The 18024-nt window shown below is 41.2% G+C and overlaps 1 protein-coding gene across 19 annotated transcripts in view; it reads right to left on the bottom strand.

Annotated features, from left to right (window-relative positions):
• The window catches only part of DLG2 (discs large MAGUK scaffold protein 2), a 1094951-nt gene that overhangs the window by 578984 nt on the left and 497943 nt on the right, over nucleotides 1–18024 (bottom strand). For all 19 annotated transcript variants that reach the window (XM_075416649.1, XM_075416588.1, XM_075416597.1 and 16 more), the window contains one exon: nucleotides 13218–13379. In XM_075416649.1, coding sequence (XP_075272764.1) covers nucleotides 13218–13379 — 162 coding nt within the window. The remainder of the gene's footprint in view (nucleotides 1–13217; nucleotides 13380–18024) is intronic.

Raw genomic sequence — 18024 nt, 5'->3', positions numbered from 1 at the left:
GCTGCTGAGTCATTCCACTTCAGCAAACAAGTATGAGAAGAAAAGGTGTGGTGATAACATCGGTATATAAAAAGTTATGGCAAGCCATAGATGTATGTTTCTGATGGCTCTGTAGTCCAGTTGAGTATGTAGAGTTTCTAAGTCATTCTGGTCTGAAAAATAAATCTGTATTGGGAAACATATCTGTCCTACTTCTCTGTAGCTACACTGTAAAAGGAGTTTCACTGTCCTGCTGTCCCAATGGGGAAGATATGGCTCCTCAGCACAGACACACACAGTCCTCCAAAGGTATAAATGTGGAAGTTCCCAGTATTTGAAGTGCTAAAGGAGAACAGGGGAAGCAAGGAAATCCCAACACTGCACTTTTTTTATAGCAATAATAGGCGGACATACAGATGCTCTATGACTTTGCTTGACATTTTTTTTCTACTGTATAGAAACATAAATACTGACGTGATGCTCTGCCTGGTTGATTGTTGCCTTTCTCTATACATGCAGCTCTATTTATATCTTAGTCTTTGAGGTACAAGTGTCTGATAGCCCTTGCGGCCTAGTTTACACTCCAAAATAGAGACAGGATTAAAGTTCTCTATTCCCAGTCTTTAGGAGGGTGTAAGTAAATAGCTCTTTCACAAATGGAAACCTGTCTTGGTGTTTTAACTGAGATTGCTTGAGCTGGTTTTTCAGAGATTCTCTGACATCACAACTATTAGTAAAGTATAAGCAATGCAGAAACACCCTTGTCTGCACTTTAATGCACTCATTCCCACTTGCCTTAAGTAAATATAAAATCTCCATGATACTAAAAAAAATAATTCCTTTTCAAAACAGAATTAAAATTATGAACATAATAATTTGGAAAATAACTCATTTTCAGCTGAAACCTCTAATTCAGTTCAGATCTGCTCAGTTTGCAGATTTGTTGCAAAATAGTAAAGGAAATCAGCTGGCTAATGACTGTTGAAGAGGAAAGAGCAGGAATTTGAATGTGAAACTGGATGCAAGTGTGATCTTCAGAAGCTGATTGATGACATTAACACTTCTAGAGTGTAAAGCTGTTAACTTTGAGCTATTTTGGCCAATTCCCAGCAATTAATATAAGCCTTTAAACTCATATTTTATATGTACTATCACTGAAAATTCTATTTCCCTGTTTGACATTTGCTCATCTACTTGATCAAAGACAGAATTTGTGACACTGTCTTCAAAGTAAAAATTTCTTTGTTTGTTGAAAACACCATTACTCTCATCAGCCTTTCCAATGTCATGTTATCAATTATAATAATTTTATTAAGTCATTTTTCAGGTTTAATGATTTTTTCATTTGGAAGCACAAACTTCAGCCCCTAAGGGCTGATTAAATCCAATGCAGCAGTCCAGGCAGATGTTTATTATAGCTGTAGTGGAAGGGAGGTTTTAAAAAAATTAACTCTGTATATTTTCTCCAAGATTATTTTCTACTCAACACACTTTAACCTAAAAAGCTAACTTCTAGCTCTCATGTACGTAAAAGACACATTCTGTTCGCATTTGGAACATAACAGATGCCATTCCCTGTGCTTGAGTGTGTTGGTTGAAAAAATCCATTGCATCTACCGTGGCTCAGAGTTTCTGCAAGTCTAAGTAGAATAAGAGCTGCCAGAGTGCTGCTGTTTCGGTGGGCAACTGTGATCCACTGGATTTGATAACGCTGAACTGTTTCATGTTGCTTTTGCTTGCAGGGAAGAAAACCCACCTTCCAGAAGTAAGAGAAATCTACACAAACTATTCATGAGGATGTTGTACAACAAAGGGGAGGCAGGGAGAACCATTCCTCCTACTCTCTCAAAGCAGCCAAAAAGCAAAGTGATCAGTAAGTGCAATTGTCTTGAACAAGAAGGGCATCAGTTGCTGCAAGTTAACAGCTACCTGGTACAAACTTGTACTTTGTGGGTGCCTCGCAGTATTAACAAAAATCCATGTGTAGGTGTAGGAATAGATATAACAGAAAAGTAAGGAAGAAACCTAGAGAAGAAGTACAGGAGTGGATCCTGAAGGCAGTTCGGAACTCAGGAAAAGTAACAAGAAAAAGGTACCCTGATTAGCTACGGAAAAGAGAACCAAGAGCATGGGAAGGGAGAAGGCAGCAAAAACTACTGTTAGAAATTGAGTTAGTAAGCAGTGCAGATCTTCAAAACGTCCCCTGAGTCATCAAGCCTGCAGACTGTTTTTTGACATTTCCCCCAATCACATCAACCTCAGTAGCAATACCATCTTTTAAAGATTATCTGAAAGCTAGTAACATGATCTGCTGAAATACATATGTTGAATTGAATCAAATGGCAACAAGCATTTTCCATTTAAAATTATTTCTAAGAATCACAGAATCACAGAATCACAGAATGTTCTGGGTTGGAAGGGACCTCTGTGGGTCATCTAGTCCAACCCTCCTGACGAAGCAGGGTCACCTACAGCAGGCTGCACAGGACCTTGTCCAGGCGGGTCTTGAATATCTCCAGAGAAGTAGACTCCACAGCCTCCCTGGGTAACCTGTTCCAGGGCTCTGTCAATTTGGAAACTGATTTTAAGGAAAGTAATACAATTTTACCCAAATTCATTCTTTTAAGAAGTCTTCACAGTACACACAATCTGTCCCTTCATTATAGCCTTTTGGCTGAAGCAAATACAAGACCCGAGTAAGATCCACACTGAATATTGATACCAAGATGTTACACAATAATCTCTAAAATTCTTGCTTATTTAGACTAGATTCTTGAAAATAGTTGGAAAATAATGATCAGTTCAGAAAGATTGATTTTTCTTTTAAATGTGAAAATTCTGCTATTTCTTTCACAGCTCTGCAATCCACAAAACTACGTTACAGCAAGATGAAATAACAGCCATGAGAAAGAGGGGTTTAAAAAGGAAGAACCTGGAAACAAAATGTGTATGAGCTTAAGCGCTTCTTGGTCAGGCTGCCAAGATATTCTTCCATAAGGTCTGACTAAACAGATTCTGTCCTCTTTGTGCCGGAGGTTGTACCAATCCAGAACTTCTGGAGCTGCAGACTTCTGCTTTCTACCCTTTTTACACTTGATACTGACAAAAGCCAGAAAGTTTTTGATATGTTACATCATTGGAGACATATCATTTTGATATGTTACATCGGAGAGGGACCTGGGTGTCCTGGTGGACGACAGGTTAACTATGAGCCAGCAGTGTGCCCTGGCTGCCAAGAAGGCCAATGGGATCCTGGGGTGCATCAAGAAGAGTGTGGCCAGCAGGACAAGGGAGGTTCTCCTTCCCCTCTACACTACCCTGGTGAGGCCTCATCTGGAGTACTGTGTCCAGTTCTGGGCTCCCCAGTTCAAGAAGGATGAAGAGCTACTGGAGAGAGTCCAGCGGAGGGCTACAAGGATGGTGAGGGGACTGGAGCATCTCCACTACGAGGAGAGGTTGAGGGAACTGGGCTTGTTCAGCCTGAAGAAGAGAAGGCTGCGAGGGGACCTTATAAATGCCTACAAATATCTGAAGGGTGGGTGTCAGGAGGATGGGGCCAAGCTCTTTTCAGTGGTGCCCAGTGACAGGACAAGGGGTAATGGGCACAAACTGAGGCACAGGAAGTTCCGTCTGAACATGAGGAGGAACTTCTTCTCTCTGAGGGTGACGGAGCACTGGAACAGGCTGCCCAGGGAGGTTGTGGAGTCTCCTTCTCTGGAGATATTCAAGACCCGCCTGGACAAGGTCCTGTGCAGCCTGCTGTAGGTGACCCTGCTTCGGCGGGGGGGTTGGACTAGATGACCCACAGAGGTCCCTTCCAACCCCTACTATTCTGTGATTCTGTGATTCTGTGATTCTGTGATCATTGGATGGATAAATGCACATAACTTCTCCAAGGGATACCATTCAGAGGGACCTTGACAGGCTGGAGGGGTGGGCCTGCGTGAACTGCATGAAGTTCAGTGAAGGCCAAGTGCAAGGTCCTGCACGTGGGTCAGGGCAATCCCAAACACAAGCACAGGCTGGGAGGAGAGTGGCTTGAGAGCAGCCCTGAGGAGAAGGACTTGGGGGTACTGGTGGACGAGAAGCTCAACATGAGCCGGCAATGTGCGCTTGCAGCCCAGAAAGCCAACAATATCCTGGGCTGCATCAAGAGAAGCGTGGCCAGCAGGGCGAGGGAGGTGATTCTGCCCCTTTACTTCGCTCTTGTCAGACCGCACCTGGAGTCCTGTGTCCAGCTCTGGAGCCCCCGACATAAGAAGGACATGGAGCTGTTAGAGTGGGTCCAGAGGAGGGCCACGAAGATGATCAGAGGGCTGGAGTACCTCTCCTACGAGGACAGGCTAAGAGAGTGGGGGCTGTTCAGCCTGGAGAAGAGAAGACTCCGATGTGACCTAATAGCAGCCTTCCAGTACCTGAAGGGGCCCACAGGAAGGATGGAGAGGGACTTTTCACAAGAGTGTGTAGTGATAGGACAAGGGGGAATGGCTGTAAACTAAAAGAGGGCAGATTTAGATTAGATATTGGGAAGAAATTCTTCACCATGAGGTGGTGAGGGTGGTGAAACACTGGCACAGGTTGCCCAGAGAAGCTGTGGCTGCCCCCTCCCTGGCAGTGTTCAAGGCCAGGTTGGATGGAGCTCTGAGCAACCTGGTCTGGTGGAAGATGTCCCTGCTCATGGCAATGGAGTTGGAACCAAATGATCTTTAAGGTCCCTTGCAAACCTTACCATTTTATGATTCTATGATATTCCTCAATGAAGAGGAGTTACTGTGGTTTAATGCTTCATTTAAAATGTAGAGTGCATTCCCAAGCGTCAATAGTAGCTGAAGTCTGACAGAAGGGCATTTCAGCTACTGAGCTTTGGGAAACAACTGGTGTTAAACCTGTCTGATATCTCGGAGAAAAATCCCTGCTGTTGCAGTCTGACTAATAACGCCAAGATGCTTTATTGCATTTTTCATCAGTAGATCACAAAACACTTTGGAAAGGTGGCAAACATTGGTAAAGATACTTTACAAATACACTGCTATTCTTGTACTCCTAGACCCAAAGGAACTGAGAAAACATACAAATCTTATGTTTGTAGCATCTAGTAGTGATTCCATGGATTTATTGGATATATTTCATTTGCTTCAGCTGGAAAAAAATCTTATTTTTATAATAGTACATCTTGCTTTTTTTATTTTATAATCTATGAGTATTTCATATGGCCAATACATCACGGAAAAAACAGGTCAGTGAATTACAGGGAAGCGAGGGGTAACTAGTACTATGCAAAACATTACAGACAGACAAGGAGAAAAAAGAATTCCTGGAATCTCTCATTTTCATGATTATAAGTGAGAGACACAGCCAGAAATATTTGCAATGTATCAGACTTTTTTTTAAAAGAGCAGGCTCAGGAAAAAGATTATCCTTAAGGAGAAATCTACTTTCTGAAAATAATAAAAGATAGAACAGCTAATTAATACTAATGGATAAAGCACCCAGTAAATGAAGAATAGAGAAAGTCTCCCAAAACAGCAATTCAGGTTAACATTTGAAAAGACCTCCAATACCCAGGAGGTCCATGTAAAGTAAACAGTGTCCATAGCCTGAAAATATTTTCAAATTCCTTTGAAAATTCTTTTCTTTATACTTCAGGCAAATCTAACAACATATAATGGGCTGGTAGATACTGTCAGGATTTGCTTTGCTTGTGCCCATCAGAGGCCATCACTTATTTTGCCAAAAAATAAAGGATTGCAATGCCTGAGGTTTACCTTAAGCTGCTGAGATTTCTCCAATTAAATCACCCACTGACAGAAGCAATTTTCCTTGGTTTCTTTTTAATTCTTTCAGAAGCTAGAAAGATAACAAGATACTGGCTGCAACAACATAAATCATGTGGAAAGCCATCAGTCAGAAACCCAAGGCAAAAAAAATTGAGCACACAAAAGAACAGACTTAGCTATGATGACAAAAACCAAAAACTATTCTTCATTAGTAACTGCTCTTCACTGAAATGTTCACTTTTTGCACCATTTTAGGACTTTCAGGGTAAAACAAGGATTTCAAAATGGAAGACATTCCTGTCTGCATGAAACTGAGAAGCAAAATATTCTTCAGAATACTAATTTATAAGCTGCTTATTTTTCGTTGAAACATTATGAAATAAAACAAAAATTCAGAGCGACTTCTGCCACTTCTGTAAGAGGAAGAACAAGCATAGGCACATTTTTGCATATCCTTTGTCTCTTTTTAATCCGATCGCATTTTTGTATTAAAAAAACAGAGATTACAGATACAGGTCTATGATAAATGCTTATCTGCTGTTACAGTAAGAGATAACAGAAAAGCACTACATGATTAAACATGTAACAAGTGTTGTATCTTAATGAAGCAACCTACTGAATATTCAGTGGAATTCACTAACAGATACAGACTGCAGTATGGGGCTTTGCCAATAACTACAGATTAAAAAGGAGAGGGGGGGGAGAAAAGCCCCCCAGAAAACCCCAAACCACAAAAGCTAGGAAGCTACCAGGGCAGAGATAAAAAATACTGTTATAAGATCACTGCTGCTGGGCTGAGCCACCCTGGGGCTAAAAAAAGCTTCATGCAGATTAGCTATACTTACGAAATGTAGTCAGTGTAAGTAAAGAAAAGGATGCAAGATTAAATTTTAGATGGTTGCTAATATATCCATGCATACATTAATATGTCCTCTACATAACCCCAATTAATTTTGAAACTGGAAGAGAAACTTCAGACATCTGTTCCTGATGTGCAACAAAGCATCAGCATCTCACAGTCTTCCACAGCTCTGAAGAGCTGCTGAAATGCAGCCTCTTTGCTCCGGAAGAACATCCTGTGCTACGGCACAGCCTGAACTGCTTGTCTCACCTGAACAACAGAAATTGAAACAAATTCGGCCTCATCTTGTTCTCTTCCCTATCTGAACCTCACCTCTAACAGCGGGTTCTTCCACAGTAACAGGAATTACGAATGTTCGGCACATCTGGAAAAATAAATGGGGTTGCTTATCGCAGCTAGATGGTCCCCGCAAAAGCACGAAGAACTATATTTATGCAGGGGTATAAGGCAACCAGCTTTTCCTGTGTAAATCTGGTTCTCTGGTAGCGAAATGTATTTACAATTACATGCGCAGAGGACTTCCCTGCAACTGCGCATTTAAAACAGCACGCAGGCCTGTTGAGTGTGTTTTCTGATGTTGTTTTGCAGCTCTGTGCAGCGACATCTCGAGTCAATCTACAGCTCACGTGGTCCACCGCAACATCATGAGAGTCTTGGAGTTTACCGTTTCCACAGAACCTATGACCAGTACATGAGTTTGTATTTTATACAGAACTCTAGAGTTAAAAAATAGTCTCCAAACATTTTGAATTGAGCAACGGAATTATTGCATCTGACAAAAGAAAAGGGTATAGAATATTTTGACCTTTTTCTCCAAATTGCCTTTAACTCAAATTTTACTGAAGCCAATGTTAATTCACCAAATAAATAGCTCTTACCTAATCTACATTTTTATTCACAAAAAAATTGCTCTTTATGATGGTTTCCAGGAAGCTCAGGCTAAGACTTTTTCCACAGATTAATAAATCATCCAGGCTCATCCTGAGAGCCTCTTTCCCCATCTTTGTTAATTTGTCAGAGAAGCACAGCGACTGCTGTAGTGAAGTCTGACTCATGCTTGGACAAGGAAGGCTTTGAAGATGATGAAAAAGCTGTTTCATTAAAGACAGAAAAGCGGGTGTGCCAGGTTCCAGGGGTCTTCCCAGGAATGACCTTCCTGCACCCAGGTGGTTAAAAAGGAGGATGATAGGTGTCCAGAGGACCCTCGACACATTCTCCAGAAGATGCGAGTTGGAAAAGAGAGAGATCTGGCTTGGAGCAGAAACAAAACATCTTTTCCACACTAGGCACAGAGAATCTCAAGTGATGGGTACAACAGGGGCTTTTGCAGTCATCAGGGAAAAAGAACAAACGGAATCCATGTGCTGTGGTGATGGGAGAAGCAAATCTCTCTCTCCTGAAAAGCAATTTGCACAAATGTCAGTTTATTTATAAGCTTAACTTCAGAGACTGCGAAGAAAATGAATTGCCCATTTGCTCCATGTGGGGATGATTTTTCTCTCTCTCCACTGGAAAGTCATTCCACCACTCCTGACTTTCTGTAAGCTGTCAGCAACCCTGTTGAGCTGCAGGACAGCGTTCTGGGACAGAAAGAAATGGAAGAATATTCAGGGAGGTTCCTTCCTTTCTACAAAGTGAGATCATTAAAGAAGAGGCAACTGAAGAGGTTTCTGAACTTCCTTGTTTAAAAATATCATAGGCTAAGATAATAACAGTAATTTAACTGGCTACTTATTTTTGCACAACTGCTGGTGATGCTTACATTCAAACCTTGTACTAAATTAGGAAATGGAGATTGTATTTGGAATAATACAACATTTAAAATGGTCAGGCAACCATGGAGATGCAAGATCCTTACATCATAGAAACATAGAATCATAGAATGGTTTGGGTTGGAAGAGACCTTACAGATCATCTGATTCCCACCCCCCTGCCATGAGCAGGGACACCTTCCACCAGACCAGGTTGCTCAGGGCCCCATCCAACCTGGCCTTGAACACTGCCAGGAAGGGGGCAGCCACAGCTTCTCTGGGCAACATAGATTTTTACTTTTAAACTTATCTAAAGAAAGTGGAAGATACTAAAACAAAAATAAATCTAACATCACAATAATATATAAAGGTTCATTTAGAAGCCAGAGTAATCATTCATTTAATGAACACTGATTAGCTCTGTTCCTAGGAGGAAGGAAAAGAGAGGTGCATTTCATTTGGAGACAGAGCTTGCATATTGGAATTTCAGGTACGGTTGTGTTGTATTCAGATATCCCAACACACATGGGGTTCAGAAGGCATCTAATTCCTAACAAGGCATTTTTACTGATTTAGCAGTTTCTAAGTCATTTAAGAAAACCCTCCGGAGCATGTCACTGGAGCTTTGCACTGCGGATCAAAGGATTCTGAGCTTACTGCACCATCTAGTGGCAAAGGGGAGAAAGTGCAAGAAAATTATTTTCAACTATCTTTTCATGACGTTACTTATTTTTTTCCTTTAACAGATTAATAAAACACAATTTCGTCACCTCCATAAGTTGCAAAGAGCATTCAGAATCTTATTATGGCAACTCTCACAAAACTTCTTGGATGTTAGCATTTTTCCCTATGTTAGTACAGACACATAACTGAAAACTTCCTTTACAACTTCTGTGTTTGATATTCAAAGTTGCTGAGACTGGTGTAAATTTTACCTTCTGCACACTAATAAGTAGATCAACCTTTAACAGAAGTTCGTAGCTTTCTAAAATTAAGCATTTTCCAGAACTGAGTTGAGTGTATAGGAAATCCTACAGGAAGAAATGTAGTAGAAAAGTAGAAAGTTCATGCAAGAAATCTGAAGTTATGAAAGTAAAAATCACGGTGAAAAGAGGGTCTAGTTTTCAGTATAACTGTGCTTGCTCATTACTATCTTCTGAAAGGAAGCAATGTGGCTATCGCACACTAGATTTTAGGTACTTTAAAGCTAACAAGACATATCAATATTAAGAAAACTATTCACATTCTTAAACAATGCTTATCATAATTAGTATCTGAGAGTCTCAGACATTTTCAGAACGGATGAGGACCATATTTCTGATTATTCAGCACATCAAACAAGTGTAAGGTCATAAAAGAAAATCCTCTTCATAAAAAAACTTCTGAAGCAACCAGTAATGACAAGCTTCTCCGGGATATTTCTGGACTATATCAAATCACATCATCTGGAATACGAAATTACAGCGAAGTTCTTTAAGAATTCGTACACAGCTACTTGAAAACAAATTTAAGATGTGTCTGTACTATGCAACACAGTACCATGTCAGGCATTTTGAATCACACAAGTCTTCAAAAAGATGGGCTGAATCTTTCCATCCTGAGGGTTAGAAAGTCTTTGAAGAATGGAATGTTTTACTTGGAGATGTACAAAGGGGTATACACAGTCCCATGGTTTCTTGGCCTGAACTGCAACCATCCACCAGACTTGTAGCTGTAATGAGGCAAGTCTGTGCTCAAGCTGTCAAGCCGGCTTATGGATGTACACCGAGGTGTTCGCTGCAGACTTGGGAGCACAGGCAGGGTTATGGTAGCAAGCGCAGTCTGCCTGTACAGACAAGGCATAACACCTGTGGCTTCCAGAGATGGCTGTGGGCACAGCTCAGGTATGGGAGCTGGAACCAGCCACTCTGAATTACACTGCATTCTGATTACACGGGCTTTACAGATTTCTTTCCAAATGAACACAAATGTATGGAAACGAGTAACTCTATTTCCTCTGCCAGACTCGAGTCACTTAGGAAAAGTGATGTGATTAAGATGGGTATGTGGCTTGGCCCTGGGACAACACTTTGGTTCGAAAGCATCTTAAATAGATTATTTTTATGCTTAAACATTTTTCTTTTACGATACTAGTTCAAACATAAAAATGTTGGGCAAATCATCGTGTCATCAGGGCATTTTGCAGCCACTAAACACAAAAGACTGCCTCAAAAATTTTTTGGCAGGTGCACCTTGGTGCTGCAGACCCTGCAGTGAAACTCAGGCAGTGAAACGGAATCAGGCAGTGACCTGATGCCAGGCAGTCAGCCAGCCACCCCCTGCTCACGCGATGTCCTTGCTGGCTGGTCAGACAGACAGTCCGAGTGACACAGGAGGTCATCTGACTTTGATTTACACACATCTCCCCTTTGCACCAAATACTCTGCCCTGTTTTCAGAAAACTGGGGCAGAGCGAGTCAACCTTTCCAGTGCAAAAAGCTCTCAGTGGAGTTCCCTGGCAGCTTTATCCCACTGCAATTGCCAGTGTCTTCTCACTTGTAAGACTAGAGTCGACAGGCTGTATTTGGGCCCCAGCATTTGTTATATATCCTCAGAGCAGGATTCCAGCAGTTCCACCTCTCAGACAAGGCAACAAAATATTTGAATTGCAGGCACACTTACCCAGCAGATCTTTAAAAAACATTATTTTACATTTTCCTTGGAAGGCACGCTACGGGTTGAGAGGCAGTGTGCCTCAGATTTAGCCATTATTCGGTGCAGTCATGTTTACCCAATACTGCTGAGAGAAGCGTAGAATACTTAACGATACTGGACTATAAGATAAAAACCTGATAATTGAAGACAACAATTGATTCTGAATGGATTTTGGGGAGTTTGGAATGCTACTTCACAACTATGTGGAAATCACCACGAAAAAAAGCATCTGTACAGAGATTTCAGTGAATTCCCCAAACTAAAAGTGAATCCAAAGCAGGTATTTTAGATAGGAAGAGTACCACAGTGCCATGACTCTAGCACAAGGTTTACTCCAGCCTCCTGAGCTAATTCTCTGCTGAAGGTGAAAAGACAGGACATTGACTATGAGAGAAAGAAAGCAGCAACTTCAAAGCTATCTGAAGAGACAAATCACTGACTTTAGATTCAGTGGCAGGCATGGGACACTGTGAATGTGAAGGAAAGGAGGGAAAGGAACAAAGACAGAAATCCTCAGGCTGAGGACAGAATTTGCAGAGGTCCTCTCTGTGTAGCTCCTCTCCTTCCGTTGCTTCAGAAGGCAGCAGCAAGTCTAATTTAGACTTGGAGGTGTTTTAAGGCAACTGTAGACGTATGGGGATCCCCTTCCCCTCACTACACAATAAGATTTTTATCATCATTGCTACATCATCAGCTTGGATTGTGCAGCCTTCCTTGGAAGTCTCCATTTGTGAAACAAAGTATCTATTTTTGACTTTTATGAATAAGAATCTTAATACTCAAGGAGCCCTAGAAGAGCAGGGATGTTTCCCTTCCAGGCAAGAAATTGCTTTGTCTGTGATTGTCCCCTGAGGTTACGCGGAGGCCACATGGAGGTAATCCCTTCCAAATAGCTAAATTGATCTACTACAGCATAAGAAGATATATCACTGCTTGACACTGTTGGATCCTGCAGTAGAAGTTAGATAAGCAACCTGGAAAGCTGCTAAAACATGAAAAGACGAATGACATACAAACTACGCCCCAGAACAACAAGGCCAGAGGACAAAGATAAATTCACATGGCTGTTCCATGAAGGCTCAATGAACACCAGCTGCATTCACATCAATCTTTAATAATAAACATTTCCTTTCACTTGTAACCGCGCTGTAATCACTCTGCTAGGCAAACGATGTCCATTTCACAGGCTTTGAGCACCAGAAGGAGCAAAGCCCATCTGCCTTGTTTGCTGCTTAGTTAATTGCCTGAATAAAACCATTACCCAGAACATCACCACTTCTAGTAAAAAAAAAATCTTCTTTTTTCCCCTTCCCAGGCCTAGTAGAAACTTAAAAAAGGAAAACCATCATGCTCATCACTCCATTTATTCTCAGTTCATTAAAGAAGTTATAGGAACATCTTGAAACAATTGCAGTCTTCTTAAAGAGCAAATGTGATTTTCAGAAATGGATTTCTTTATGGTTAATACACAGGTTCATCTTGCAGATAAACATTTTTTGCCCAGCAAGATATATCAGAGGACATCAGATACACATACAGAAAAACCTTCTATATTTTATAAATAGTTGCCTTAGTAAACAGAGAGATGGGATACAGAATGATCCATCACTCTGAATTGCACCAAAACCCACAGAAAACAGCAAGTGCTTGAGTTGTAAGGATCTGAATAGTGGCAAATGAGCTCCCTTTCCAGGCATAACTTCTGACTTTGACGTAGCTTTTTGAGAGGTACACAAACCAGGACTCCATCAGATGGTTACATTTACAGTATTTTTTTTTCAATTTCTGAACAAGGACCATCAGGAAGGGAAGTCTGCCATTCCAAAATCACCATGATATTGAGCCTGAGAACCTGCATTATTCCTTTCTCAATGTACAGAAAAAAAAGGCTTATTTGCCAGGAATGACTTTTGCTCAAGCAAAAATTTCACTCGGAGCAAAAAGCTCACATCTCAACACAAAGCTCTGCTAACTAAACCATTACCTGTTACACTGCAGTGAGCCTTAAAAACCCATCACAGAACAATCGATCTGCAGCGATACCCTTCAAAGAGCAGCATGTCTGTTTGTACAAAAAAATAAGTTTCGCAAGCGTTTCATGCTGCATGTTTTCTCGTATTTGAGGACCAAAGCCACAGTGAATATCGATCCTACCTTCAAAGGAGAAATGTGCGACTGTAAGACATATCCATGGACATTCTCTATTTGAGACAGGTTCTTCTCTGACACATGAACAAGCTCTGGGCCTCTCACTTCGTGGGTTAATCGAGGCAAAGTATGATCATGTGGAGCATCCTCATCTTGATAACGATATTTCTAGAGAAAAAAAGATAGCAAGGAAGAACAAATAAGCTTTGAGGAGGTAGTATACATGTACTAATGTAAATACGGGATAATAGATAAAGTATCAGACATTAGACAATATAACTGTCCAGTTTCCCAATCTTTCTTGGAGACAATACTTCATTATTTTTTCAACTTTTCATCAAAGAGAGGAAATATGGTATACCACACTGATACACAAAGGTTTCACCATGAGACATCTGAGATGACATATTGGCAAGGGTTGGTAATGAAAAAAAGACATGTCGATCAGCTGAGCTGTAGCATTGCCTCACATTTCACATCCCCACATTAATATCTCTGCATTTCTATAGCCTTTCTCCGCAAAATATTTGAGTCATTTTCCGTTTAGCACCACATACTCTGATGCTGGAGAGCACACATACACTTCCACAGCGCCTCAGGCAGGCAGAAAATTACTCTTTCAGTAAAGTTTTTCCCTTACCCTGCGGCTAATTATGGTGTGAGTTATTATAACTCCCCACTCCACAGAGAGGCAACGTAAGAGAGCAGCTTGTCCAAGATCCAAAATGAAGCTTGTAAGAACAAGGAATATAACTCTAAAAATTAAATTAAATTATGACCCCTGTCCTTTAGCTGGAATCCGTTTTAAAAAGGCACCTTCCACTTGGGTGGTGGGCCCAGATGGATATTGTGGTGGGGCCATTGGAGCTGACTGGAGCTGGCTGGAGCCTCTCGTCACAGAGATGCCTGCTGCCAAAGCCTTGCCCATTGCATCCGACACATGTACACACCGCTGTTTTGAGGGAGAAGCCTACTAGATGAATGCACATGGAGTAACACTGTGGTGGGGGTTGTTGAGATGTTACAGCAGGGAACAGGAGGAGGAGAGCACAGTGTAAATCAGAAAGGGAATTCATAAATCTTTGGCAATAAGTGAGAGGAACATAGTGCTGTTGTAAATGCCATTTTCATCTGACAGCAATATGTTAAAGTGTTGGAATGAGCAAAATCAAAGACTGAGACTTATCTGGAAGGCCATGTAAGAAGTCTTCAGTTCAGGTATGCTCACAAGGACATTGCAAAGCAGACCTCTTGTCCTCTCTGCTGCTTCTGCACTTCTCCTTGACCACTCAGCTCTGGGGTGTTGTTACTTCATTTACTCATCCCTCCAAGGGAAATCATCACAGTTTATTCCTGCCTACACTCTCATGTATGGAAATTGTTCAGCAGGTGCCAGTTATTTTCAGAATACACACGTGATGTGATTTAGTCTCTTCTTTTCTGGGATGTGCCTGCAACCCTTCACATACCCACTTTTCCAATAATATAATTAATAAATTTATAAAATTACTGGCACCAGACAAGTATTATTTGGGCAAGAAGCCATCAGTCTAATAGATGGTACTCCAACCAATGTCGCATTAAAGGCTTGGCACACAGATCATTTAAGCCCCAAGCAATCAATTATTTTTTGAACCCAGTGAGTACTCTTTCAAAAAAGACGACTATTCAGAGACACCCTCTTTAAAGTGAGTCATTTGCTAAAACGTGATTAGGAGAAATAACTGCAGAATACCACACAGAATCACAGAATCACAGAATGGTAGGGGTTGGAAGGGGCCTCTGTGGGTCATCTAGTCCAACACCCCTGCCGAAGCAGGGTCACCCAGAGCAGGCTGCACAGGACCTTGTCCAGGCAGGTCTTGAATATCTCCAGAGAAGGAGACTCCACCACCTTCCTGGGCAGCCTGTTCCAGTGCTCCGTCACCCTCAGAGGGAAGAAATTCTTCCTCATGTTCAGACGGAACTTTCTGTGCTTCAGTTTGTGTCCAAAAACCAGAATCATCCCATCTCCCCGGGAAATGGTAAAAATGAAAATGTCCAGCGACACATTTCCAGAGTGACAAGACAGCAGTGGCAGAAGCTATAATGAACTTTAGCCAGATAATTCGTGAAGATTTACAGTGCAAGAAGCAGTGTAAGGTGCATTCAAGAAACAATCTCTCTTCATGGCCATCGGTAAGTTCTTTCCCCATCACCACACTGCAGTCTATCTGCTGCATAAAGGAGGGCCAAGACCCAGAGGAAAGTGGTTCACCCTGAGCCCTGTGATCCCAAAAAGCAGAACATTTCCATGTGTCTCTACTGGTAGACTTCCCTGTGAAAACCTACAAATTATAATTAAAATTGATCATTTTATCCAACAACTGCACATTCATCTAAAAAATTCAATAATATCCGTGTTCACGTGCCATAAACTGGAAAGTTTACAGAACAGATTTCCACTTTTCCACTTGCCTTTATCTCCCTCTGACCCCAAGCCCAGCCTTCTCTTTCTTCACAAAGTATGAGCCTGAAGCATTTCTGGGTGAATCCTGTTATGTGTTTGCCTTATGTTCTTAGCGCTAAACTCATTGATTTTCATACATCTTTCCTCCCACAGCAACTCTTCATTAAAATGCTTTCAGCTGTGAACAAAAACAGCTCGACACAGCAAAAAGCCAATGGTAAGCCTGAAAATACCAAACCAAAATTGAGACTCTCCTGCAGCAATGCCTTATTCCTCTCCATCAGTCTGTCTTGATGGGGTCCTGCAAATGTCCTTGAAATTACCCCATTTCCTAGAAATCAGAGTTTTCTCTAAGGGTTAAATTGAATTTCTGGAGGGAAAAGCATGATTGCATGGAAATGCTAGTCTGCATTTGACAAAAGAACAGGTGGATGTCTTATGATAATTGAATTACAAATCAGTGCCTGCTGCTGACAGGGTATTGTACGCTGCCAACTAGCATCAGATATTTAAAATCCTCTGTAATTACCTATAATGGGGGAGTGGAGTGTGCTGCTGTGAATTTTTAATATGAACGTGCCTTTTTATAAGAGATCATTCTCTCTAAAATGTGAGATTATTACAGCATCACTGCTCCTCGCATCCTACTGTCTAAAGGAATATTTCTAGGTCTGTGTTTTCCAACAAGCTGTCAGTTAAACAGGGCTGAAGATATGAATCCAGCAGAGGGTAATGGTCAAAAGCCTTAAATTTCAACAAAGCCAGGTCTCAAGGGGAAAAATAAAATAGTAAAAAAAAAAAGGGAAGTTACAACACAAGTTGCAACAGCCAGACTATCGCAATAGCATGGAAATATGGATGTTCTTACAACCTACCTTTGACAGACTGTGAAGTAAGATGCTTGGGAACTTCTCATTCAATTTGGGGGCAGAGAGGACAGTTTTTTACAAAAGTCCTCGGTATTTTTTTCAACGACCATTGGTTGGCTTTGCAGAAAATGCAAACAGAACATTTCATTTTACATCAACTCAAATTAATCTATGTCCTAAGCTGTGGAACATGGTCCTACTGGAGTTGCTATTTGAAAATACATGTTCCTGTTCTTCGCTATATGCCTTTTTGGCTGGACCACACTCCAATACATCACACATTACTTCTGCTTGCAATAGGAGGACTGCAAAAGGAGGGAGCAAAGTGTTTGAAGTCTCCAGTGCTATTTCTGTTCTACAGTCCTCCTCAGGAGGGGCCACCCTTCTGCACCTTAGAAGTTGTGGGTCTTCATATAACCCATATAACTTAGAGACCACAAGGAAAGGAATTTCTGCAGAAAATCTCCCATGTGAGACAACAAGTTCTTACAGACCCAGTAGTCCCATTGCAATCTGGGGACAGACAAGGTATGCAGTTGGGTCCCAAAGCTACCTGCTGCTTCTCCCTTGCTCGCTTGCCTTTTCCCTTGACCTAGGATTTGATCTGCTTTGCAACTCCTATGCAGATCAACTCCACTGCTAGTCCTCCACTGCAATCTTGACATGGGAGCTACCTTTGAACAGGTCCAGAGTTACTCCCCTTCTGCGTGATACTAGGTTGAGAATTCAATACACTGGATTTGTTCACAGTTTTAGCAACAGGCAAAAACTAAAACTAAGTGGACTCGGTCCACTTACATGAAAGTTTGATCTGCAAAGTCCCGTTAAAAAAAAAGTGTCACCTTGTCTTACTTCTGTGCTCAGTTTTTTGCAGTGGTCTTCACTATGTTGAATTTTACTGGCACCGCTCCCTAAAGGCAGCAAATTTCAATGTCATACAGATGAGTATCTTGAGAAAGCAAACTTTACAATTTGCACACACAAGTCCTCGGGCATTCATCCAATCATGAGTAGAAATAATGTTACTCATCCAACTGATTGCAAATGAGCAACACAGCTTGAATCCTGAATATTTGCAATCAATCTATAGAGTAAAAAGAGAAAAAAATACTCTTCTCATTATATAAAAAGGAAGAAATCACAATCTGCTTGCCAAGACTCTGGAAGTAGATTAAGAAGCTTAAATCATTGAATAATTACACTTATTGTGAATGACTTGCTCTTTTGCTTATCAAGTAGATTTCTAACAAGCTTGTCGCTATATCACAGCACTACCTTTCATCCAAGAATCCCGAAGAGCTTTACAAGTGGTAGTCAAGTCTGATAACATCCTGTTGAAAAGTGTGTGCATCATCTAAAGGTGGGTAAAATTAGGCACAGAAATACAACAACTTGCTCAAGGTCACAAAGAGAATCAATTACTTAAGCAGTGGTAGAACTTCTAAGATTTTTCCAGTCTGCTTTTCTAAGCCCAAGATCTAGTGCAACTACACTG

The sequence above is a fragment of the Opisthocomus hoazin genome, chromosome 1 (assembly GCF_030867145.1).
Source record: "Opisthocomus hoazin isolate bOpiHoa1 chromosome 1, bOpiHoa1.hap1, whole genome shotgun sequence".
Taxonomy (NCBI): domain Eukaryota; kingdom Metazoa; phylum Chordata; class Aves; order Opisthocomiformes; family Opisthocomidae; genus Opisthocomus; species Opisthocomus hoazin.
This window is presented reverse-complemented; position numbering and strand designations above follow the sequence as displayed.